This window comes from Engystomops pustulosus, chromosome 4 (assembly GCF_040894005.1).
Source record: "Engystomops pustulosus chromosome 4, aEngPut4.maternal, whole genome shotgun sequence".
Taxonomy (NCBI): domain Eukaryota; kingdom Metazoa; phylum Chordata; class Amphibia; order Anura; family Leptodactylidae; genus Engystomops; species Engystomops pustulosus.
Window position 1 is genome coordinate 195,565,251 of NC_092414.1, and position 27,144 is coordinate 195,592,394.

A 27,144-nucleotide genomic window follows, 5' to 3' on the forward strand; every position below is an offset into this window, starting at 1 on the left:
AGTGTCGCCATAAGACACTGGTACAAATGATCACCATCCGGATCGATGACTTTTCTGCCTCTATGCTGCGATTGTCGGGAGTGCAGCATAGAGGCAGAATCCAAAACTCACCTGTCCCGATTCCCCTGAAGCTTTGCACGTTATGCAACGGCTCTGAAGCCGGCGCACATGGTGACATCATCAGATCACGTGTGCCGGCTTCAGTGCCGGCGCGTACGGGAGGCCCAGGCCGTAGAAAGAAGGCAGCTGCACGCGCTGCTCAGGTGGGGTTTTTTTTCCCAGAGGGGGGGGGGGTCAGTGTGTCCGCAGGGGGAGAGGAGGCAGTGTGCCCACCAGAGGGCGGCCCACTAAGGCTCTGTTGCCCAGGGGCCTACTAAAACCTGGAGCCGGCCATGTCAGCAGTCATGTGACATTTCATTCCACCAAGATTGGTCATCCATCACATGCAATGTGTATATGACATATTTCCAGTCCAAAAGAGGCTAGAAGTACAAGAGACTGGAGAGCCCATACTACAACTATGGGGTACCCTTTTCCCCCCAATTATTTGGGAATTTTGCCAAATCTCAGAAAAGCTCCTGACTGACTTATTTCCAAACTATAATTTTATGGCAATAGTAGGGTTATAATCTTTGGGAAGGAAGCTTGAGGTATCAACCAAGATGGTTGCTGGCTTTGGCTACCACAGTTATTGAAAAAACCAGGAGGCGACCTATCACACAATTATCTCATGAGGGCCCCCAGGTGTCAAAAAGGACTATTTTGTATTACTTGTACCTTTGTGGTTTCTGGAGGATACACTAGCAAACATTTGGCTCATGGTGTAGCCACTTGCACTGTGCTTCTCTTATTTCAGGTCACACGCCATCTTGGTCGTTCTCCAAACTTTACGGCAATATGGCAAATACCATAGGCCTATATGTTATGTGGGGCCATGTAGTGCTGGATGCCAGTTCCCCATGGGCCAATCACTTACCATCCGAATGTGTACATCCAAGAAAGGCAAAGTTTCAACAAACCAAAGATGATCATAATGATAATATTCAGAATCAATGAAGATACTGCTGATACAAATAAGGACAATGTTCCATCAATTACCCCATCAGGCTTGTGAGATCATAGAGTGCAGGAATAAGCATGAACTTCAGTTCAATAAAGGAGTATTCAGTATTACCCCACACTCGACTTTCTCATATAAAGGACCCACACTGGTCATTCAATAAAGGACCTCATACCGTCAATAAAGGACCTCATACCGTCAATAAAGGACCTCATACCGTCAATAAAGGACCTCATACCTCTTCCTTCTTCTAGGTTCTCCACAAGGCACTTCCTTATGACTGGACTTTCTGTACTTCATTCTACTCTCTCGGAGAAGGTTACTAAGACACGTTGAAAAGCTTCACCATCTACATTATTGTTACAACTCCCCTTACACAAAGTTTGAGCAAATTGCCAAATATTGAGGTGATCAGGAAATTGCTGTGGGAGAATCAAGATGATAAAGAACCAAGAACACTTCTTACAAATGGACAGGGGGTGAAAAAGAAGCTCACCTTTAGCAGATGCTTGTGAGGCTTGTGACGATGTACCTGAACTATGGAACATGAAGCCTAGAGGGAACATCCCAGTATGACTCTAGCCCACCCCATGATTCGTTAGGTCTTTTCTATACACATGGATTGCATGTGTGCTCTAGAGGAAGAAGATAACCCTTGCAAGGCTCCACTCGAGATGGATTACCTCCCTTAAAAACTAAAGAAACAGACATTTTGAAGTCTAACTGCACAATCCTTCTTTCTGCTGCCATCTTCTAGAAGTGGGGTCAGGAAGTGACTTTGTTGATCGAAATGGGCAGGTTAGACCAATTTTATGGACTATGTGACCATCTCAAAGGCTAAGCACATTTTATAAGTATATAATATAAAAGTAAAAAAAATTATCGACACAACCCTTATCACCTCCACAGGAAATCTCCACCTATCACTCTGCCACTCCGCTGACTGGTACGGAACTTGCAGACGCCAAGGGACCACGGGCTGCCGATGCGTGGCATTCTTAAATGTGCATATGTTTATGCCCTCAGGTGAGCGGCTAAGTTTTATCATATCTATCTATTTTATTACCATTACTACTTCACGAGGTCAGCGCACCCGTTTCTCTTTCCTTCTTCTCATCTCATGACATCTGAGCACATGATCTGGGTGCTCTAAGAGCCGATTTGAAGGCAACTTCAACCTCCAGTACCGTTACGATAATATAAAAAAGTAAAAAGCATAAAATAAAGTAAAATTAAAACAAAAAGAAATGACCTACAGAAGTAGGCCAACAATAACCAATTTGAAACCATATATAAAAAATATGAAATGAAGCCGAATCTCTTTATTAAGGGACTTGTACTGGAAATAAGAAAGTTTTAGAACATAATTTAAAAAAATACAAACTGAAAACATAGCAAAATATATGATTTTTTTTTTTCTCGTTTATAGCAACTGAGAGCTACCAGCCAATTTACTACCAAACTGGTATATAGTTCATAATATTTTTTTTCTTAAAAAGACATGTAAATATATAATTCATATTTATACAATATCTAGCTATATACAGAAGGAAAGCATTTATCATTCTGCTGCCCATATTTATATTACATAATTAGCTTGAAACCTGTAAAAAAAAAAAAAAAAAAAAAAACACCCCCCCATGTCTTCAGGATAATCCGATCTAGGCCTTTATTCTGGAACTTTGCCCCCAGTTGTAGGTCTGAGCTATTTTTCTAATAGGGCTACACAACCCAGAGGCTTATGAATAAGAGCTCTAAAATTGGCCAATCAAGAAAACCAGCGGCAAAACAGGAAAATACACCGTACCGATAGCTGGCCAGCAGAATTTCATTTAATATTCAATAAAATCGGTGTGCAAGATTTGAGCACAGTCCATTGGTGGTAGGTGCTTTAACATTCCTTCAATTTATTAAGACATGACGCATTCATAATAGGTGAAGAATAGTGGCATCCTTATCAGTGGATCTAGTTCAACCAACAGTGGACAGAGCCATGGAGAGACTTCTTCAGCAAGACCTTAAGCCAACTTTTCTGGCCAAAGAACATGGTCAACGGTAGTTGTATCTTCTTCACGGCTAAGACAAGCTCTTAATATTGTAGAAAATATGCATCGAACAGACTCCAGATCATAAATCTATGCAGACTTGAAAGTTGAAGACCAAGATGGCAAGTGAACGTGCTTGAAAATCTGAATACATAAGGTGAGGTCACAAGTTTTGCCACAAAAACGTCTAAATGTTGAACCGATGAGATATTCAGACAGTCTGGTGTCGACACTGATAAGAGTGCACTAGCCATAAGTTAAGTAATACTTGGGTTTGGTTTCCATTTCAGACATCTGAAGTATAAGAAGTTCCATCCATGCATGAGGTATGACTAAAAAGACGTAGGCTCAAATGGTCCATTAGGTCTTGGAAATTGAGAAGTAGGTTGAATGTTTTTTTCTTATTCAGGAATGCATAAAACCAAGTGTCCATCAACCAAGATTATGACCTAGGAATAGGAGATCAACGCTTTTTAAGTCCTCCATTAGCATATTTGGGAAGACATGGTTCATCTGGTAAAGGATCATGAGAAAAAACGGAATCTTCCCCTGATGAACACGTGGAGCTTCGTGTATCTGGGAAACATGGAGAATACTGACTGACTGGCATGACAAGGTCAAGGTACTCCTAGAGGACAAACAAAAGGGGACATCAGTTAAATATGCCCAAATGCAACCTACAGATCAGATACTGTTCATTCACATCCCACTACGCACACTGACAGACATCCATTACCTGGTTAGAGCTTAGGGCCACAATCCGGTCCAGATCTTCAACCAGTTGTACAAAGGTAGGTCTCTGACAGGGAACTGCATGCCAGCAATCTCTCATCATCATGTATCTGAGAAAACAGAACAAAAGGCACCATTAAGGAGCTGAATGAATCCTGGTGAAGAGTTTATCCTTAAATTTCCACCCAAAAATCTCAGGCAAGACGTGAATGTCAGAATCTGATGTTCTAATGGTCTACTCCAGCCTCTTGACCAAGTATGTCAATTAAAATTATATACAAGCAGTCCTGGGTTACGAACTAGATTGGTTCTTAATTTGAATTTGTAAGCAAGTCAGAACTGGTATATTTTTCAAGTGTGACACCAGACAAAATATTTTTTTTGCCCTTGTGACTATTGGACTTTCCAAATTTTTGGGAATGGGAACAAAGGATTAACTATAATGCTTCATTGCAGACAACGTTAATAACTCTAATGTTGGACAATACAACCTGGGGCTAAATTTCAGTAAATTACCAGCATTCACCAGAGGTCACAATGGCCAGAGAGGCCCGTTTGTAACTGGGGGTTGTCTGTAACTTGGGTATCCTTAAGTCATGGACTGTGTATATAATTTAGTGTGGAAAATACAGTTAATTAAGAAGTAATGGGGCAAACAATTTTAGAAAAATTATATTATAAATCTATAATAGTTGTAATTGAGTACACAGCTTTACAGTAGCATGTAGGTACCTCCATTAATATGGAGAAAATATATAAAATAATGGACTATAAAAATCCGATACTTACAACTCATTGGTGCAATTTGTGGGCTTGTCCATCCGATGTCCTTCCTTCAGTAACTTAAACAGTTCTTCCATAGGGACACCAGGGTATGGAGAACCCCCAAGTGTAAATATTTCCCACAGCAACACCCCAAATGACCACCTAAAAAATACCACAACCATAAGTACTTGGATATTAGTTCTCTAATCCTGGGTCGCAATGATGACTTCTGAAATTATACTTACACATCTGAAATTATACTTACACGTCACTTTGTTGAGTGTAAATTCTGTCAAATAGGGCTTCTGGCGCCATCCATTTCACAGGCAAACGACCCTATAAAAATAGAGAGAAAATCAATATAAAACCTTTACAAGAAACATTGAGACAACCATAATAAAAACAAATTAAAAGAGGTACAAATCAATAACCAGACCTGCTAGATTATAACCAAACATTGTGTGTCATGAGATTGTAGATCATTGAATATTTTGGTAATTGTTATAAGAATTACAGTAACCTATTGCTTTCCCCTGTAAATGTGTAAAGGCTAAACTTTGTCAACACAATAATTTAAAGGGGTTTCCCACAAAGTAAATTAGGCTCTTTCCACAGGATTGGGGCCAAATTCCTGATTGGTGGGGGTTTTAGTGAAGGAACTCCTCATAAGCTCCCCGAGATGACCGACGCAGCCGGTCGAGCATGTGCAGTCTGCCCTGTTCCTCTCTATGGAGCTGGTGGAGATTGCCAAGTGTCATACATTAGGTGACATTCTCTTGATCTGTGGGGGTCTCGGTCTCATGACCTGACTTATTTTGTGGGAAAACCCCTTTGAGACTAGATGAGGAGAGAAGAAGTATTTCTCACTACAATGTTTGATCCCCCCCCCTCCACTGGGCAGTTGAAGGAGCCTTAGGAGTTTTTGTTTGCCTAACTCTGGAGCAACACTTTGGGATTATAGTATGAACATCGGTTGAGTGTGTAGACACATCCTGGTTACATTGAGAACAAAAGTAAAGGATAATTAAAAATTCAATAAGTATTAGCAATCCAATTTTTCCATCTGACACCCCATAAACATTAGTTGGTTGGGTGGTACTGAACTTCCAAAACTGTTAAGTTTAGTTGAAGTTTCTGTAATTTATATGGTCACCTAAAACGGACATCTGCAAAAATAGGGGGGGGGGGGGGGGGGGAAACCTGTAGGTTGCATACAACATGGCAGGCTTTTCTTCTCATAAGCGTCTGCTGCTACTTTAACAGCGACTCTGTTCTAGTGATCATTTCTATAAATGATGAAAACCAAGGAGATATTTTGAGAAAACACTTACATTTGTTGTCTTTTTGTAATAGTCAATGTGGTGGATATCCCGAGCAAGGCCAAAATCGGCAATCTTCATCACATTATCATCTGTGACGAGAACATTCCGCGCTGCGAGGTCTCTGTGAATGCACTGCACAAGATAAGGAAGAGGACATTTTTAGGACGAGAGGCTGTAGAGAGACAACCTTCACAAGGCATCAAAAGACTTCTTACAAATGAAGAAATGAATGCAATGATCTGCTCCAAAACATTCACTCACCACCTTAAGGTTTGAACTTTCTGTTTCTAAGACTTTGTACGATTTCTTTAAAAGGGTACCTGTCAGGGCAATTTGGGACACTAAACCACCCATAGGTCCTTATGAAACAGTGGTTTACTGTCCCAAAGCGCCCTGGAATGAATCTTAGGCAAACAAAAAAAAAACTTGATACTTATATCATAGTTCATTCCCCACAATGCCTCAGCTTTGCAGCAAGTGAAGCCAGAGTAGTACACCCTGCAACAGTTGTAGATACAGCGCATGCGCAATGAAGCCAGGGAATTATCCCGGCTCTACTTGCTGTATCGCGAGAGGAGGCGGCAGCGTGAAGTCATCTTATGCAAGTCCAATGTGCCTCATCGGACTCACATCTAGGCAAGTATAAAAGATTGTATGTGGAGTAAAAATAAAAACAGACTTCTAACAGGTTGATTTTGGATCCTAAATCGCAGGTCCATAAAAAATTCTAGTTGGTTTACAGTCCTAAATAGGCCTGAAAGATTCTTTTTAAATGTTCATTAAAAATGTCAAAGTTTGGGGAGGGGGAAGGGTTGTTGACCTTGAACCAGGCCCCGTGCCTACGAACGGTAGCCCCATGGCAGGAAAAATTTGAAATCTATGACTTCCAATTGACGCAGAGGCTGGATGCGAGAAGATTAGTCAATTGTAACATCAGCTCTCACACTAAACGCCTACTCTGCAATGGTCAATTCCGAAAAAGCAAATAAATGAATTTCTAAAATACCTTTTTAGAAGCCAGATATTCCATGCCGCGAGCAACTTGATAGGCACAGGAGACCAGGTCTTTGAAGGAGAGCAGCTCGTCGGGGGCACAGCTGGGATTGTAGCAGTATTCCATGCCTGGTGGTCGTCTTGCACGCAAGTACTCACGTAAGTTTCCTTTGGAAGCATATTCTACAATCACATATAAGGGACCTAGAAAACCAGAGATGAAAATCAAATCAGAAACATACGACAGATCCATCTGGATATAGTTACAGGTTACTATTCAAGAAGAAGGCCCCTGTTTTGCCCAGAGTTCCCTTCAATACTTTGGAGAACTTCTTACAACTCTGCTTCATATTTCAGCCTTCATCATACAAGATCACTTCCTCTATGGCCCCTAATGAGGTTACATTTACAGTCCTTCAAATCTTTAAAGAGCGTGTCACTGACTAACAATCAATCATAGATGATAAGGGCCCCCACTGAGGCCCCTCACCGATCGGGACTATTATGTCTCCCAGATCCCCCACTGCAACTACAGTGTAATATTACAGTAGTACAAAAAAAAAAACAAAAAAAAAACAAAAAAAACTTACCATCTTGTGTACAGGCTCCGAGAAGATTAATTATATTTTTGTGCTTTCCTATCATTTTCATCATTTCCATCTCTGAAATAAGATCAGAAAGGTCCTTCTCACTGGCGTCAGCTATAAGAAGAAGAGAACAGGTAATGATAGTGTGTGGTAAGCATAAAAACAGGACATCATCCTCCATAACCAGCTTTCTATTTCAGATCTTCCTAACATTACACTGACTCATAGTTGGCCTCTGTTCACATTGCCTTTGAGAGCTCCATTGACCCGATTCCCTTCTTGAGTATACACATCTATGGGGCCTCATTTACTGAATAGTGCACTATAGAACTGTATGCCTATGCAATAAACTATCAATGTAGATGTCAGGCAGAGGTTCACAGGTAACGTGAACAGATCCTTAATATAACTCCCACACTTTCTACAGTGGTGTGCAAACAGGAAAATGCTACACCATAAAACTGAGGTTAATCCAGGTCCTGTAAGTGTTCTGTGGTTTAAAAGAACTTTTCAAGTCCTTCAGCTGAATTTGAATTTTACATTCGCTTCCAACATCCTACAAAGAACTACTATGGGGGTGGTAGGGATTTGGCTTTACAGGTCTACACCCTCAAAAACTAAAAATGTAAAATGTATTGGATCTTTTACTTTTTTTGGAAGGGTTCCTGACAATAATATATTTACAAAATATCACCTTCTTGGGTCCCTAAACTGTAACCCTTAGGAAATCTGTCCATGGACATTTTCATGTCCTTCCAACCACTTCTAAGGGAGTGGTTATGACAGAGGGGGTGTAACGTCTACATGCCCCCCCTCCCCATCCGCCAGAATATAACAGGAAGTCCCTGCTGCCCGGGAAAACTTTACCAGTTTGCTAACCCCTTTAATTATTACACCGTACTTATTTACTGCATTGGGTTGTATGTATAATACTCTCTGTTGCAGCCATCTACTCTGATGAGGATCCTGAAGAAAGAATCCCCCTTGATTTACTTAAGCATTTCTACCCCAAACCGAAGGTTTTCTTCAATATTTTCTTAGAATTTATTCATTACGTGATAAATACATTTAGACCTTCATCTCAGCCACTATTCCTCACATATTGAAATCGAGACTAACTTGACAAACGTAATCCCGACCGAAACGTTGACCACATATGATCAGTAATAACTGTTCATACACTACTAATCTTTTTGGTAAAATGTATATATCACCTACTGAATAAATTCGAAGAAAATATTGAAGAAAACTTTTGGTGTGTTTCTTATCCTACCTAACTGGATTAATAATCCTACATGTGCACCACCAACCATTAATGAGTGTGTGGTACCACAGAATCTACCTACTTACATTTTAACATCTTCACTGCAACTTTGGTGACCTTGTTTGGCTTCTCCTTGTCCAGACCTATGGCCTCGGCCATGACTACTTGACCAAAGCAGCCTTCACCTAGTGGCTTTCCAAGGATCAACCTAAAAGGAAGGACAAATGTCAACCATAAAGATGGACAATGATGCAGGAAGCACAGCATGAAGATTTTAAGATGTCTTACCTGTCTCTTGCAACTTCCCATCTAGGGTCTTCAGGAAGCTCGTACTCAGACACCCCAGCCAGCATAGGTGTACCACTTGATGACAACCGTGAAGGTCTTACCAATATAACCCCAGAGTGCATTGAAGAATTAGAGTCTGCAGATACCTGTATCAAGACAGCAGAACCAGCAGGTTATCATATGATCATGATTCACACATGTTTTATAAAGAAATGCTGTGTTCTAGGAATCTTAAGAACCCAAACCCCATTAGTTGTGGGACAAATTAGAGCAAAGTTCTACATTTGTAAAGTCAATGTTACTGAATCCATTACACTTTACACACACGTTGACTAGATGCCCAAGTTGTTGAACAAACACAGAAAGAGCAGCTGGAAATAAAACTGTGGTTAATAGGTCAGTCAGTGGCATCTGGGTCAGCGGATGAGTCAGAGATAATAGTATTTACCTGGAGGTGTTGCAGAGGAAGTAGGAAAATAGAAAGATTGCACGAAACAAAGGATTATTTCAAGCAACAGCCATGCAGGGAGACCACATCTTATATATCCGTGTATGTTACTGTACAGTTATGGGAGTTGTTTCTACAAAAGAAAACGCCTATCCTTGTGACCCTATTAGGGTTTATGGGTCTAGCTGAATACAGTAAACAATGTTTGCATATAATACCAGGCACACATGCCTAGATGGACACTATTGTATTCCAGAGGTCATCTCACAGGAGGTCCAGTGACCTATGACCACCATGAATAGTGCCAAAGCCAACACCTGTCCAGCTGGCTACTCCATTCACAGAAGTACATGGCTCATTCAACAAGTACATTGGATAGAAGGCTGCAGACTGATTCCTCTGGTGGCACCTTATTCACAAAGGGAATTAAATGCTCCAACTACTTAACTGTATGGCATCCTCCCATCGGGAAGATTCGGATGGACTGTTCAAACAGGCGAGCAAATAAATCGGTCATTTCGTCAGTGTGTATAGCCAACAGGTCAAACCAATGCCCTCAGGCTTTTAATTCCTTGTGGGAATAAGTTGCCACCAGAGGAATCTGTCCACAGCCTTCCATCCAATGTACTTGTTGAGTGAGCCATGTACTCCTGTGAATGGACTAGTCAGCTGGACAGGTGTTGGGCTTATGGGGGTGCTACACCCCTATTTTGAGTTGGTCCCACTGTGCTGATTTAGACTTTCCAAACTATAGAGAGATAGATAGACATGCGCAACAGACTTACTGACTGCGCTTAGAACTATATAGTCAGGTTTGGGAAAATGATAAGGACACATAGATTCTTTTTTTTTTTTAGGGTCCAACTGCTAAGAAAAAGGTCTATTTAAATACACCCTATTAGGGTTTCCGATAATACTCTGTTAAGGATCTTCATTTATTGGCCACAGTGGTTACAGATTATTTCTCACACTAGGGATGATCTGTCTGTCGCGGCATTACACAAAAATCCCATTTATACAAATGGGATCTGTGTAATGCCTCATTTCCCCTGTGATGGTGCTATTGGAAAAGTGAACACTTACTACCAGGGTTATCACCAGATTACTGGTGCTCCGATCTGATTAATCAATAGGAACTCTTAACAAGAGAGGATTATCCAAAGTAAGACAATCTTTAGAAGGAGAAGGCAAGCTAAATTAAATTTTTTCCTAGACTGGATTCCCGATTGGTCGGTTTTGGTTGCCATTTTCCTAGTGGTATCTGTCATATAAATGATCCGATGGAGGACAACAAAGACTTAAAGAAGACCCCTCTCCACCAACTCTAAACTTTTGCAACGTCTACCAATGTACGGATTCTGGCACCAATAATTAAAGTTCTCACTGTTCCAGAGCAATGTACAAATAGACTATCCACTGTCACCTTGGCTATCCTGGGTTGAAGTAGAGAGCCAGCTAATACCCACTTGACCATTGAGAACCTTAACAGCATACTAGAGAACCAAAACGAATGTCACAGATTGCTCGGAAATGGAGAGGACTGGACAAAACAATTCCAACTAGGTTAGAATCATGCAAGCTACATCTTATATAGGACGGGTGGAAATGGAACTTTTGGATGAGACCAAAGGACCAATCTAAAGAAGTAAATGAAGAGTTGCAATAACAGTTGGAGAGTTCAGGCTAAGAAACGTAGGAAGCTTAGGCATTTTTAAGATTAGAAAACTTTGGGGATGGGTCCAGACTTTAATATTAATAAAGCTACCGTGGATTACATATTGGAATACAGCAGTCATGGGGAGCAATGTTTCGGGCCAGGACTGATGGAGTCACAATGTATAAGGAGGGATAGAATTGGAACATATGCCATAATGAAAAAAAATATATATATATATACACTTATGGACTGAACAGAGAGAACTCAGAGACCAATCAGAGCTCAGCCTTCATTTTCCCACAGCGGTTTATAAAATTAAAGCTAAGAACCGTTTGGTTTCCATGGGCAGTTAGAATAGTTTTAATTCAGACACTTCCGATAAATCTCCCCCTATGTGTGAATCTAGTGCGTTGCCATCCACTAGACCAGTCTAGCCGGTGTTGTGTAGGTAATGCATTGTAAACCCCCTATATACTTTCTGTTACCTGTCTGCGTAGTGGTATGCTCTTGGCCAACTTATGGACAGCCATTTGACTATTAAATTCTGTCTTCTTGGACGGATGTTTCATCTTAAGGATAATGATGGTCACCAACATGGCTGATACAATGGCGGCTCCAGCACAGTAGATTATAATCTCCAGATGTAAAGAGGCCGTCATAAGTGATGGTTTCTCGTCTGTGGCTGCACTCATGCGTACAAGAAGTTTGTGGTTATTAAAACATTTATAACAAGTTGTCCAAAAAGTTTATGCATTGTAAAGGAATCTACAAGAGATTGGAAACCTGCATATTCTATAGTCATTACATAACCACAGTCAAAGCACACTGGTTTAAATGAAAGATTACATGCAATGCACATTATCCAAAACATGATTAAAAATAAATAAATAATTCAAATATTGCATATACAAATTTTTTGACAAAGAAACTCCGTTAGAGAAAAACATATGGCACGAAGAGAAAAAAAAACAGACATAAAATAGGCCATATATTCAGATTATCCATGCAAAATAGTCAGAAAAGAAGGTAAGAGACACTCAACAGGAAAATCAAGTTGGCTAACAGTGTTTTTTTTTTATATTACCGTATATTTTACCGTATTATATTTACAGAAAATTAATTTTAAAATTAAAAATATAAATGAGTAATTTAAGAAAAAAAAAACACAGTAGCCTTCACCATAACACATGCATCTCATTGTAGGCAAAAAAGGATCCAGCTTTAGGGCCATTTTAAAGTGAAACATTTTAGATCTATAAATTTCGTAGCATCCCCCAGCTGCGAGTTAAGTCAGGATAATACGGGTCACATGGGCCCACTAAATACTCTGTTTACCAAGTTGTAAATAAACCTTACAACTTGCTCATAAAACATCTCGATCTTCAGCGCATAGTTGACTGACTGGCCAGACACGGTATTTTGGGGTGGAAGCTTAAACAATGCAGAAAGGACCAACATCTAAATGGATTTACATTTTACGTATGTAAAGAAGATTTAGTTTTTTGGGAGGTTTAAATTGACTTTATAAATTTTTTTTCTGATTTTATGAAAATATTATATTTAGGTTCACAAAAAAACACTTTATCGACCAGCAATGAAACCCATTACGATCAGTGTGGCCTGCAGATTGAGGGGTTATTTGAAACTGTTTTTGGTTAACGGAATTGTAAAGGACTTAAAAATTAATAAAAATTTAACAGGAACATACATTTCCATAGGTTGTGTGGTGATGTAGCTCCGCCCTTTCACATCAAAGAATCTAAGCTATAACACCAGACAAAAAAGTTATGGAAAAATGTGGTGCCGTTTCAGGATGATGGCTTGCCCATTTTCCTTGAGCACAACCCTAATAGGGCGTGGCATGCCTACTAATAAAGTCACAGGACACGCCTACTTTTTAGGAACATAACCTACACAAACAGTAACAATGTCAAATAAACATTGGATGAGGGGGATTTGCCACAATCTTCTGGGTCTTCTTTATTGAAACCCTCCCAGACTGAACTGGGTAGTTGTCAAGTATGTGTCAGAGTAACTATAATCAAAATGAGCCAAAAATGGCACCAATGTCTTCTGCATGAGTAGGGTATATGCTCCGTGTATCGTTTTGTATAGTCCAGCACCTTGCTATTTTTACAAGGTCTGACATGAAAGACATAAAAAAAATGTCTTGCTGTTCACGAAAATTTTGTTATCCAAATTTGTGTTCATTACTTTTCCACTGCTTAATTTATTTAGCTTGAGAATAAAACTGTCAAAACTGAAGTAGATTTTAATAAAAAAAAAAAAAAATGTAGCTGTGGGCAACATCAGGGCTTTCAGCCGATATTAAAAAGGGAATTAAAAACTAAGATTGTATACAGCTAGGCCGACTCGAAAGGGCATAATTACTTCCCATGAAATTACTAATCCAATATGTAATATAGAAAATTACAATTTAATACATATATGGACCTTTGGGTAACATTGTCTAATAATAGAATAACAAAATGTATTTTTGTTGGTGGAACTTCATCGTTAGAAAATAAATTCAGGCTTTGGAGAAAATTGTCGAGGTAAAATTTATAAACAAAGCTGGATTCTTTTTGGTCTGAAATGCATGTCACATTTAAGAAGACAGAGGAGAACCTTATATACCTTCAAGAACGGTCAACCATGCAGAATGATAAGAGTGCCCAATGGAATTAGCAGCCAAGCAGGTATACTGGCCAGCATCCTCAAAAGTAACATTCGTCAGGTGGAGAACCTCCATTTCCTTGTCGGTGGTGTTGACTCCAGCAGTCTATAGAGAAGAGCATCGAGGAAGGGGGAGGAAAAGGACAAGCGAAACGCCATGAGAACCTGAAGAGTTGTGGGCAGGTGCTGTCCTGGAACCATGCAAGGTGCCATGGACAGAAAGAGAAACCACTGGAAGAAATCTGGTTAGAAGATTTGAAGAATACTTTGCCCTTAAGCTTGACCTAAAGAGAAGCTACCGTAGTTAAACCCGTCACCAAAATCGAGACCTCCTGCCCACTTAAAAACATGCTAGAGATTGACAACATGGAAAAATGAAACCTGTGATGTGACTGCCTTGTTTGTTTCAACGGAAAGGAAAGATACATGAGGAAAAAAAGCTAGGAAAAGGTAGGCGTAAGTAGACTTTATAACTTCAGGAGTAGCTGGGTGACCACAGATGACTATCATCTTAACCTCTTAAGTCATCCTTCATATTTCTGGATATTTTAAAAAAAAATTTAGTCATGAGGAGACCAGTAAGGGTATAAGTAAATGGGAGTGAAAAAGTTAGCAGTTGCACTGGACCCTAATGGAATTCAGGACTTCAAGACCCTCTGCCACGCAAAGGAAAAATAGTATCATAAAGATGGTGGGAAAATAAAAGTGTAAACTGAGTTAGAGATTTTGCATGGGGTTTCATGAGCTACTGGCACCTATGGATATTAGGTATGTACCACATGATAGCAGGGTAGAGGCAAAGCTCTCAATAAGTAACAAGCACTGTGGGAAGACTAATGATGGCCATACTGGTTGTTAGAAATTAGGTGAACAGATAGCTTCCAAGACAATGACTTGAGAGTGAATAACTGAATTTTTGATTTTGGGTGGAAATACAGATCAAGACTTCTAATGGTGAAAAAATGTGTAATTATATAAAGAATTTCAAGAAAACTGACTTTGTTATAACAAAGGAAAGGACTAGATTCTGCCACTTCCTGCTACAGCCATGACATGACTAAGACATCCTCAGAGCCAACGAGAGTAGCCAAGCAACGCAAGGTTCTAGGAGGCTGTTCAGCTGGAATAGAGTCGACTTTCCACTCTTGATAGACAAAGACATCTATAATTTCCAGATGGTTAGTTAGAGTTTATAATTTAGGAATTCCAGCAGTAACAGGAAGCAGTCTTGAGGAAAGATTAGGCTGTCAATCCAAGACAGTGGTCTTCAACCTGTGGTTCTCCAGCTGTTGGGAAGCTACAGCTTCCAGAATGCTGGGAGATGTGGTGTCCCAACAGATGGAAGCTACTGGGCTATTGAGGGGAAGGAATTAAGGGTGAACTAAACTAGAGCGGTTGCTGGCACCGTAGATACTTAGAGAGCTTTTACTAGATTAGTCTGGAGAAAAGGAGAAGATAGTTAGAAATAGGCATCGGAAACCAAACCAAGGCCGCACACACAAGTATTTTTCCATGGAAATAAAGCAGACAAAAAAAAAAGGGGGAGAAATATAATTTGCCCGCCAAGAGTTGTACAGAGCAATTGTTCCAAGGTTCTAAATTTTACTGGTGTTTTCAGGAGGTTCCACCGATTTTTTTTGCTTTTTTTTTTTACCTTGCATCTCGGGTCTGGTGACGGTAAGCCACGCAGACTGATTGGCCTCACCAATATAATTGGACACTTTACATATGTATTCCCCACTTTCTGCCTCTGTCACATTGTACAAGGTCAAAACTTCTGCGTCTGAGCTATATATCCCAGAGTGCTGAAATAAACCGATAACACGAGGGGGTCAACAACAGCGATGATATTTAAATATCGACTCATACTGCAGCTAACCATGTACTCAAGTCTGAGTGCAAGCTCTGCCCATCCATTGAGTATCAACACTAAACTGGAGGACCTTTAATGTGGATCTCCAAATCATGGCGGCTTGCTTCCAAAAGCAGTACCACACATGTCTACAGGTTGAGAGAGGCTTTCATATCAACCCAACTGAGCTGCAATACCAGTCACAACCTATGGACAAGTATAGGGCTGTTTCCAGAACTGATCTGCCATATTCTTATAAATCTGAGTGACTACTGCTGGACACTATGCCCACCTGTAGTATTTATGAAGTAGTTGATAGTTGAGGTAGAACAGAACAACATCACAGTTGTCCCTGGTTACATAACTCCCATGCGGTGCCACAGAAGACCAGCAGTAGTCACTGAAACAGTAATCTAATGCTAAGCAACATTTTTGTATTAGCATCATATGGTCCAACCAAACCATTTACAGATAGCGTAAAATCAAGTACACAATAAGTTGCACAGTGGGTTGAAGACTATGTGGAGAACATTGTAGCTTAGGATGATGATGGTTCCTGATCAGGTTCTTTGACCATGTTCTACACATAAAAATAATCTTAAGCCAATATTTCATAAAACAGAAATGATAAATCACATAAGTGAGGAGGCCAAGCAGTTTAAAAAGTGGAGTGGAGGTGAACATCTACTTGATACCCTGGATCACAGAGTTGTTAGCATAGACTCATCGAAGGATCTATATTTAGAAACCCTTAGTTAATAAATAATACATATCCTGGCTAAATGTATTCCGAAGCCTCCACACAATTGCTGTTTCAAGGTCACCGCTTATAGGCCATAGGACATAAATTAAATGTTTAATTGCCCTCAAAATCTCCAGAAACCATTTATTTAAACTTTCTCGTATACATACCTTTAGGATCTCCACATAAGGCAAGCCATCAGATCCTATTTTACTCCCATTGATTTCAAGGTGTCTGAGCCACTGGATGTGAGGTTGAGGGTCACTGTAGACTTTGCAATGGAACTCCGCATTACTTCCTACAGTGACCGTCTTATTGGCAGGTAGACCGGCCTGGAGGATCGGTCTATGTGGAGAACGTTCTGAAGAGGGAAAAAAATTCTGTTACGAACAATATTTAGAAGCATGTCCCAAAAGCTTCAACCTGTAGAGAAGATTAAAAATAATCTAAAATTAATTGTACAATTCCTTGGACATGGCAGAAGAAAATAGTCTATCTTATGGCCACACCACACAAGGCCTCTGAGGGAAAGGCATTGATAGGTGCTTTTTTTTCCCTCAAAGAGATTAGTGGGTGATTTTTTAAAATCATATTTGATGCTTTTCGTGTACAAGCTTATAATTTTGGATAATACGTTAAGGGTATGTGTGTGACAATACGTTTGGGCAGACATTAAAAGGGGTTGGCCACTTTACCTCATATTTTTGGAATGTGTGTGTAAGTGTTGGGAGCAGGATATTGGGTAATTTACCAATATGTAAAGTGAAGGCTTGTGTTTTTTACCTCATCAATCAGAGATTCCTGTCCATAAAATGGCCGCAGATAGATGGTCATGTGATCTTATCTGCCCATTAGCAATTGCCTTTCCTGAGCCTTATGATAGTACTCATAAATATATGATTAAGGTCATATATATGATAGAGATCACATGACCACGTGGCCATTTTATGGACAGAAATGTCGAGCTGAGGTAAAAAACAGGAAGATTCACTTTATATTTCAAGAGAGGTGAGCAGAACTATTACTAGATGTATATTTGTAGATGTCCTGCCCCCCACATTACATGAGGTAAAGTGGCCAACCCCTTTAAAATATAGTCCAACCACATACTTTCATGACAGACCTATCTTTCAGAAGTGCAGGGTGAAGAATATTTAAAAAAAAAAAGAAAAGATCCTGACTAACTAAAGCTAAGCACCTTGAGTAGGCCTCACATTGCCCCCTACACAGGAAATATCTGAAATTTAATAGGATCTGTGAGGTGGATAAAGGGGGAAGCTGAAAAAAAAAACAACTAAAATATGTTGGATAATTAAAGGCGGATGTTGAATGAAGGAAATATTTGTGAGGAGAATTGGCTACTTATTGGAGGAAATGGAGGATAATTTCATGATTGGTCAGATAGAGGCCAAAAAAACAACTAGGTTTTCCCCCCCCCCCCCCTTCTCATTGAAACGACCCGAGCGCTATCATAACATGCACAAATGCCTGATTTCTTTCCATTCACGTCTCAAATAACACAGCTGTTTGTGAAATTTTTGTTGTGATTTTTTTTTTTTTTATCTGGAGCGTATCATAGAAGACATCTGTGTAGGGGAATTAGAAAAATGTCCAGCACAGAGTTATTACACATGGTTCAGCCATGATGTACCACGGTCGGAATCACCAAATTACCTCAGCTCCTGCAGCACATGTAATCAGTATTGTTTAGTGTAATGCTAGGCATTTATTATCCTATGGACTAAGGGCCCGAGAGCACCACTCAAATACTGCCCTGTAAAATAAATGGTTACACGTGGCTTTTCCACAGCGTCGACCTCTACGAGCGCCTGGATTTATCCATCAACATTGACCGGGTCTAAATTACATTAGTTACAGGTTTCCGAACAAAGTGCTATTCAATGTGCCAAGAAAATAAATGTCTAAAAGAAAAACTGACTTTGTCGATCACAGCAACCTATTACAGAACACCTTACATTTATTCCGCACTTGCAAAATAGAAGCTCGGCTGCGATTGATTGATAGGAAAGAATTATAAAAACCTTTCTAACTGTACTGTCTAACACAGGAATAATTTTAGTAAAATTTTTCAAGTGAAATGGAATTTAGATCTTGGGCCAAGTTCAGACCTGCATTTTGCAGATTCCAGATAATCCAGCGGCGGGCTCTCCGGCGCTGATTCGCGTCTTCCGGAGATTCCATTCCAGTTGTTATAAGCAAAAACCCCATGGGGCAGATTTACTTACCTGATCCATTGGCGGGCTCTCCGGCGCTGATTTGCGTTTTCCGGAGATTCACTAAGGTAGTTCCCCAGATGTCCACTAGGTGTCGCTGCTGCGCTGAATTCTGTCGGAGTGCACTATAGTTCACCAAGCCAGGCCGGTTGCAGGTAAGCGCATGTCAAGCGACTTTTTTTTTTTTTTTTTTTAATACGGTGGTTTCCCCGAATCCGACGGGTTTTCTGACAGCCAAGCCCCCCGATTTCTGTCGCGTGCATGGCAGCGCCGATGGGCCACACTCCGTTCGTGTGCGCCAAAAACCCAGGGCAATTCAGGGAATATCGGCGCAAAACGGTAAAATTCGGCTAGCCCTACGTAAAAACGTGATTCGGGCCCTTAGTAAATGACCACCCATGTTTTTTGTCCACTATATACATGTGCAACGGAAGGTAACAAGAGATACATTAAAGTTTTATGGGAAACAGAAGGTGAATGGATGACTTTCCGTTGACTGTCCGTCTTCAGTTTCCGATACTCTCTCCTTAGGCAAGGGAACAGAGAGTCAAGTGGGCCTTTACCTAATTGTTGTAATAATGGAGATCCCTTGTGGAATGATGGGTCCAGTTATTGAACTTAATAATGCTAATGATATTGCAGTCAAGTGGTTATGGTCAAAACATGCCAACTATTCACCAACTATTATGACACTTTTCGAGATAATAGGTCTTCAAATACCGTATTTCAAAATATAAAGTCAAACTAACCCCCCTCCCAATCTAAAGACTGCCCCAAACAAGTTGTCAGAAGCCAATAATTTTTTTTTTTTTTAGCTTAACAGACTCCAACATTTTCCTATGGGATCCAGGGGTTAGACAATTTAGACATGAAGCAAGGTCAGGTTCTGGAAGCAATGTGACCATCAAAACAGTAACAACCAAGCAAAATGGACAGTGCTCCATCAAAAACGGAATATCGCAAGAATCCAGATGAGCTATAGAAGACCAATAATCCTTAGCATGCACTGAGGGTAAACAGCTGCCAAAATTTCTAGTCCAAGATAGACTGGAGTACAATGGCAGTGGCAACACAAGTGATCTACGAACAGCTGATGAACTGATGCCAATATAAACTTTGTGGATGTGAAGTTAGGAAAAAAAACTGGGCAATATAAACCAAGTCAACCGAGAATCGTTAAGAGAGACTATTCTTCATCTACATTTACAGTATAAATTCCTTTAACTTAGTAACCAATCATCCAAAATCCATGATATTTCAACAGCAAAATTTTTAAAAAGAATTCAGAACAACACAAACAAAATAAATCGCTAAGCAGAAAAAAACAAATCTGAGAATTCAGTGATTAAAATATATAGAAAGGAGCCACTAAATGAAAATAATCCAGAACTATGGAAACAGTGAATGCTTCATACATGTCGTAAATACTAAACATATAGAGCAGGGGGCTCATCAACAATATCAGCAGGCTCAGCACAGAGGATCAGGTCAAGATCTAATAACTTATGGGAACAACATTCTAGAGCTTCCTCTAAAAAGTGTTTACTTGCCCAATTTGTATCAGTAAATGTCCTTCTTCATATAACAGATTTCAAGCATGTATTCCAGGATAAGCTAAATGTTGTAGAAGACAACATCTTTAAATGGTGCCCATCGCAAAGACCCGATGGAGATCTTTGTGTTTATCAGTGACAGTCACTTGGCCATCTTCCTTTTGGAGGACATAAAAGGCAGCCATCGTTGACCTCTACAAACCAATGCACAGATGATTTTGAGGAACTGGAAGATTTTGGAATCTTACCGACTACATCCAACTGGTACGTATGGTTGATGCTGCCATACTTGTTCTCCACAATACATGTGTAATTTCCTTTATCGGATGGAACCACTGAATCCATTATAAGACTCCATGACTGAGAACGGACCTGGAGATGGAGTACAAAGTTGTGTTAGGTCAGTCGATTCTAAATTGGAAAATGAAATCCCAATTACACCTAAGGATACTTTTTCTCAGCTTGTGGAAATCACCTCCAAAACTTAAAACAATGCAGAGTAACTAAACCATAGGGGAAGGAGTGGAGTACTCGATGCAACATTTTGTGTGTTTTATTAAGAGTTTCCTCCTGGCCCATTGGTTGGAGGTAACCAAATCCACTTCATATACCAGACAATGAGGAAGAAACTCATAGCTTGAGAGAAAATTAATACCCTACAAGATTCCCATCTGCAAAACAAGAAGATGGTCAAAAGATGGGAGGCCAGCATTATCACCACCAACACTTATTTCTGTCTATTTGTTAATTACCCTTAGTTTGTTGAGCCATCTAACAAGCTCAGTAATCAGCAGGGGGAGAGATTAATGAGCGTCAGTTTCTTAACCCGCTCAGACAAGCAGGGGTGGCATGCTGGGCAGGGAGAAAAGATGGTCCCACTTCAAAGCCCAGTCTGGCATGCCCAGTGATCTCATGTACTGGCAGCAGCCCAGTTAGAGAAGCATCAATGGGGTTGACACGCACACAAGTATTGTTAATACTTTTTATATCTACCTTATATCCACCGATACGATGATCAGGTTTGAACTCTTTACCGTTCTTCAGCCATCTTAGAGTTGGGACTGGTGTTCCCCCTGCTGGACATCTGAACCTTATGGTCTTGGCTGCAGGAACAGCATGTAGTTTCTTCTCCATTTTCTCTGGGTTTGCCCAGTAGGGTCCTATAGTTGATTAAAAAAAAACGAAAAGAGGACTTAGAATTATACAGTTAACTTGACCCATTGTTACTGAAAACCCATGAAAAAGCTTGGAGATGCACACTAGCCACACTGCCTTCCAGTAACATTAATCCCATTACTTTCGGCAGACCTCATCTAACTACCCATAAACAAGCTAAAAGGGGGTGTGGGCATCTCCCCCAAAAATGCACCTCAATTTGTCAATTCCTTAAAATCTCCTGGAGTGAAAGTAAAGCACATCTTGAGGCTTGTTGGAATATACTTGAAGGGGTTATTATAGGGGCACTAGAGGTAACACTTACACCTGAGTTCTAGCACTGAGGTCCCTCTGACATGAGACACCACCAGTTTTAAAGGAAGGTATATTAAAATTTAAGATACATCTCTGTCTTTGAAGAGTCCCTTAACTTCACTTTCAACCCTATAAAGCCGTCCGTCCCAATAGTTAAAAGGTTAATGCTACACTCCGGGCCGGGCTTTGTTCAATTAGGATGGCAAGGGGCCTGGAGGAATCCCACAGGAATTTAAGGTATGTGTTGTCTAAACTGAAGTTGTTACCGGAGAAGAGGAGGATCATATGGCAGCCCATCCTGATGGTTTCATCATTAGTCAAGGTTTAATGTTGTTAAAAAGGCCAATTTTAAGAGAAATTTACAAAAAAAAAAAAAAACACAAAACCTAAACATTTGTGGAAAATGGGATGCAAATCTTACAAACGTTCCTTTAGAGCAGGGAGTAGGTAGCCTTTAAAGCTATGTGAGGATTTACTTTTGCAGATTTGTGTTAGGAAAATATTTCTTCCTGGTCTAAGTGAGTGTTATTGACCCTCTGTCAACTCATGGGCGTAGTCTGGTCAGAGAAAAATCTCAGCAAACACTTTAAATTCTTCTGTAATAGAAACTATTTATGCCCTTTTTATAGCATATCCAGCGTCCATTTGGCTTATGTTTTTGGTGTAGAGCAGAAAATAGGTTGTTAGCCAACCCTCAGGCTTGTTGAGGATGTCCAGGAGAACATTGATGTCACTTTGCCATTTTATTATATTATCTGTAATTAGATAGATGATAATGGACACAAAGAGTGGATATGGTTCCCCATTGTGGTGCCCGATTTTGCCTACCAAGTACCCAAGGACTAGGCGTTGGAAACACAGGCCTATTCCCCACTTTCCTCATTGCAACTAATGTAGTTCCTCTCGGGAGGAAATTCCAGACCTAGTAGCTAAGGAATGAAATCAATGAAATCCCATGTCCTACCGAACATGTCCCGTTACTTGTAATTTGAGTTAATAGGGCGTTTTATAATGTGTAATCCCATCACCATAATGAACCCACAGTATATATACAGCAAGATAGTTGGAGTCTTACTTTAGGATCTGCTAAAATACAATGGTGGCTTTGGTCTTATGATGACCGAAACAAGATAATAGGGCTGGCAGCTTATTCTAGCACAAAACACCCACTATTTACGTCGCTCCAACAATGCTTCATCGGTTTCCCCGTTTCTGGTTAATAAAACATTCTAAAAAATAAAATTAAGAAGGCTTTGCAATTCCAATCTCTAACCGGTTCGTAAGGATACAAAGAAAACATAGCTGTCAACATCGAACAAAAAGTTCTACGATCCAACAGCCCACTGAAGGTAGATATTTTGTAAAACGTTTACACAATTTGTCGAATGAACAATATTAAAGCCCCTTATGAAAAGTTGTACTGGTGTTGAAACTCCTGTAAGAAAGCTCCCGAAAAGAGTGACAGAAATGTTAGTACATCTTGGTTCATTCAACAGGTCTTCAGCTTCATAACTTACGGTTTGGCTTCGAACTCTCTGCAGCTTTTTCTTCTGAAGAAGAATTATCATCGTCATCATCTTCGTCTTCGGCTGATGGTAGAGCATCTGTCACAGCAAAAAACAAGGTTTTGTTAAGTTTATTTTTTTATTATTTGAAATGAAGCCAAAAATAAGTGGAGTAATCAATAAAAGGTTTATTTTAAGGAACTAGTTAGTCATTAATTTATGGTTGAACAGGCATGGTCATACAATGGACTGTCTGAAAATCAAATAAAAAAATCCAGTGGTTTAAACAAAATAAGGCCCAAATATAAGGGATTGGAACCACACGCTCAACTTTTTGAAAGCACAAAGACCTTATATATTCAAAAAAAAATAAAAAATTGAGCCATTATTGACTATGGTAACAGTAAAATATGCTAGGTGGTCATATTTGGTCATGCTAGGTGGTCATACTTGGTCATGCTAGGTGGTCATACTTGGTCATGCTAGGTGGTCATATTTTGTTAACTTCCAATTCATTTATTTTATTGACCCCGGAACTCAGGGATACATCTTTCAGTTATTGGACCCAAATGGAGGGGGAGGTTTGCAAAAATGTTTTTAGCTTTTTGCAGCCCACAGTTTAATCCATTTGAATCTGAGAATGAAACGGCTAAATTCCAGCATTATTTGTTGGGAAATATACTAATGGGTTTTCCAGGGTGGTACAAGGGCCTTAATTGGCAAAGTCTCCGAAAGGAGAACTCTTACTTCGCGACCACCATCTTATTTGTTAAAAATCTTGACTGGCCACAAGACCAAAGCCTCAACTGGCAACATGTACAGTAGATTTTATGGCAGATGCTCGTGATAAGAACATCATTTCTATAGGTAGCTTAAACGTGATCTGAGGTATATCCCTGAAGAAGACACACAAAAGGCAAACTAACATTTGTCCCCTGGAAAAATGCACAAACAGTAAACGGAAAACTAATAAAATTAAGAGAACTGCCAAACAAGATAAGACTGATAAGATGACATGTTTAGACCAAACAAAGCCACCATTAAATTTATCAGCATATTCAAAGGGATGTAGCCAAATGGTTGATGAGAAACCATTTAACACCACACCTCCATTGTCACTTACATGTTACAGTTGGTGATGTATCTGAAACATCTTCTAGCAAAGCTCGGCCAAGTTGGAAGTTACTTTCAATTCGAAAAATGTTTTGGCTTCTTTGATCAAATAATAGAGGTCAAATGAGCAGTGAGGGGTCCTAAAAGGGCCTTCCATCAGTTCTATAGGAAATGTTAATGCTATGCATTTCATTACAGATTAGTGTGCAAAGGCCATTCATTAGAGAGATTTACTGCAGGGATGCATTTGCATGTCACATGAAATGGAAACAATGAATACAGAGGCAACCATGGTAGGGTGTACCTGGATTTCATGTGGCCCATTGACAAGGACCAAGGCATTTGCAAGCAATATGTAACCCTTGTGGATCTTGTAGCACTAGACATGGTCAATATATGTTAACTTTATGACCATAAGGCACAAGATGACACCAAAATGTGATCAATCTGAGGTTATCACCATAAATGACCCCCATGCACATTTATATCTATGGCAGGTTCTGTCCACCATTCACTTTCCAGAATTCATATTAAAAAAACAACCTCATATCAGGTAAACCCCCTTCCTCTCCTGCTATATGTCCAAGAATAGCGCTTAAAGGTTTAATCAGATTAGGATCCGTCAGTAATTTTAGCCTTATTAAGCCTTATTTTACCCAATTTCGACATCTTCTACAAACCTGATATGTTAACTCTGAACAAAACAGTATCCATTCCAAACGGACCACTAGTAACGCAGGAATACAACCCAGAATCCTCCTGCTTTGCGTTGAGAATCTGGATCGCAGCGCCTGTTATGCGAGTGCGGTTAGTCTCCGAAAGCTGAACTCCGTTTTTCACCCAGCTGATGCTCTGAACATCCTCTCGAAGCCTGCACTGTAAAATTATCGGGTCTCCAGGATGAGCCAAAAACGATTCCATTTCTTGTTTGGACTCTGGGACAACTGAGTGATGGGAAAAACAAAAAAAAAATCCGAATTAATTTTTTTTTTTTTTTTAATGTAGGCTTTATATAGGAGCCTTTTTTGGGAAGGAATTGGGCATTTAAGGAACAACAAGTTGGAATTCTATGGAGATTAGCTCCAATTGGTGGGTTGTTCTCAAAAAGATTTTGAAGGCTTCTTATTAGCCCATAGGTACATCTCCAGTGGGATTTAGGGTAAATTTTGATGATCGGACCAAATTGAGAATACTTTTCCATGCTTATGTGAATAATCCTAAAATTCTCCCTAATAAAAGGTTTTGGGTGGATAATATATATAATATCTATAAATTACGCAGGTACTCCATGGGTGAAGAACAGGTTGGATAGCAGGCTTGGAAATGTTAGTGTTAATTACATTTTAGAAGAAAAGCATAATACCAAAGCTGCAACTTATACAATACGGACACAAAAACAGAATTCCAAAAACAGAATTTTTGCTCCAACTGTTTGTAGTCCAAAAGATTTCGTTCTTCTAGAACGGAACCGCTAGGTACCTCACAACAAACTTTTGGGATGCAAAATTGATAAAAATAACCCCAAAACCATAGAGTGTCAATGAACCAATTTCTTGACCAAATGCATTGCCATTGGAGGGAAGTGTAGACAAGGGACCGAATACCAACAAGTCCATTAATGAATTGCTGTTTGATTAAGAAGAAAGACACTTGTTTTCTTAGTGCCATTCTTATCAGTGTCAATAAGATTACGGGAAGTTCACTTTGACTTGGCAAACTTTTCCTGGACACACAGGAAGAGAGGGGGAAATCATTTATAGCAAGTTCTTCCACTGAATAGAGACTTAAAAGACACCTTTTACACCTATTCCCCTCACATACCATGAACATATGCATGCTTGGTTGGCGTGCACATGCATTCTCAGTGGGGAGAGGGGAATAAACTGAGGACAGAAACCTCTCGTGTCGGTATATCTGGGGAACACAAAGGCGTGGGCAAGTTGAAATGCAGCATGCCTGATCCTTCTTTTCCCAACATGACCTTCAACATATCACTAAACATGATAGTTGGCTGGTCCTGTTGAATGATCATAATAGTAACTTTGTAGGATTATATATTGTATAATTATTAGTAATGTTTATTTTTCTGCAGTGCCTCTGTGAATGGTGTAATGCTTTATTTCCCCTGCAATCTATTAAGCTACGTATATCACAGGCATTCTTGGTATACCAGAGTACTGGGCACCAGGAGTGGATTAAGACTTCCTTGGGCCCTGGGCTGTATGAATATTATAGCCCCTACAAGTCTAGAATAACATCCTACATATGGTACTAGAATCAGCTTCTTGGGGAATTGAGGATTTGTCCCTTCTGCCTGCTTTCAATCTGCGGTTTCAGGACCTTTGGAGAACCTTCTAAAAGGTCCTGAAATGGGAACCTGTCAAGAGGGACGTGATTTTCACTAAAGACAGGTTTTCTGCAGACTGCTCAGCTCCCAGCCCCCCACCTTTGTGCTGCTGTACAGCTCCCCCGTCCTGCTCCTTTACAGAGGTCACAGCGTGGAGAGCTGACATCAGAGAGGGAGGGAGGAGCTGTACAAGAGCAATAAGATGAGGGCTGAGAGCTGAGGAGCAGTACAGACTAGTCACATATTTTTTGGAATGCATCCAAACCAAAGCCCTACCCCTGGGACTACACAGAGGATTCTGTCAGGGCACAAGGCAAGTTATAAACACACAATTATATTGTAATGCAAATGCTAAGGCCTCAAGCTTGCAAACGTACATACGTCCCCCATAGACAGCTATGGTGCACAAGCTCGGTACGGTGAGCGTAACAAGCGTTCACCGTTCCGAGCCGTAAAAAGATAGAGCTTGCTCTATCTTTGGCCGTATCTAC

The 27,144-nt window shown here is 40.1% G+C and overlaps 1 protein-coding gene across 6 annotated transcripts in view; it reads right to left on the reverse strand.

Moving 5' to 3' along the window:
* Positions 1-2,367: 2,367 nt before the first annotated feature.
* FGFR1 (fibroblast growth factor receptor 1) overlaps positions 2,368-27,144 on the reverse strand; it is a 47,137-nt gene continuing 22,360 nt past the window's right edge. For 2 of the 6 annotated variants that reach the window (XM_072149266.1, XM_072149265.1), the window contains exons 3-18: positions 24,987-25,250; positions 23,206-23,292; positions 21,212-21,378; positions 20,467-20,590; positions 16,602-16,792; positions 15,492-15,642; positions 11,640-11,843; positions 9,057-9,201; positions 8,855-8,976; positions 7,508-7,618; positions 6,931-7,121; positions 5,934-6,056; positions 4,868-4,938; positions 4,627-4,764; positions 3,842-3,947; positions 2,368-3,733 (exon numbers count right to left, since the gene is read on the reverse strand). In XM_072149266.1, the coding sequence (XP_072005367.1) occupies positions 3,569-3,733; positions 3,842-3,947; positions 4,627-4,764; positions 4,868-4,938; positions 5,934-6,056; positions 6,931-7,121; positions 7,508-7,618; positions 8,855-8,976; positions 9,057-9,201; positions 11,640-11,843; positions 15,492-15,642; positions 16,602-16,792; positions 20,467-20,590; positions 21,212-21,378; positions 23,206-23,292; positions 24,987-25,250 (2,360 nt within the window). In that variant the 3' untranslated portion in view covers positions 2,368-3,568. Of the gene's footprint in view, positions 3,734-3,841; positions 3,948-4,626; positions 4,765-4,867; positions 4,939-5,933; positions 6,057-6,930; positions 7,122-7,507; positions 7,619-8,854; positions 8,977-9,056; positions 9,203-11,639; positions 11,844-13,798; positions 13,944-15,491; positions 15,643-16,601; positions 16,793-20,466; positions 20,591-21,211; positions 21,379-23,205; positions 23,293-24,986; positions 25,251-27,144 lie in introns of all 6 variants that reach the window. The other 4 variants (XM_072149268.1, XM_072149269.1, XM_072149267.1 and 1 more) reach the window with 4 other exon arrangements.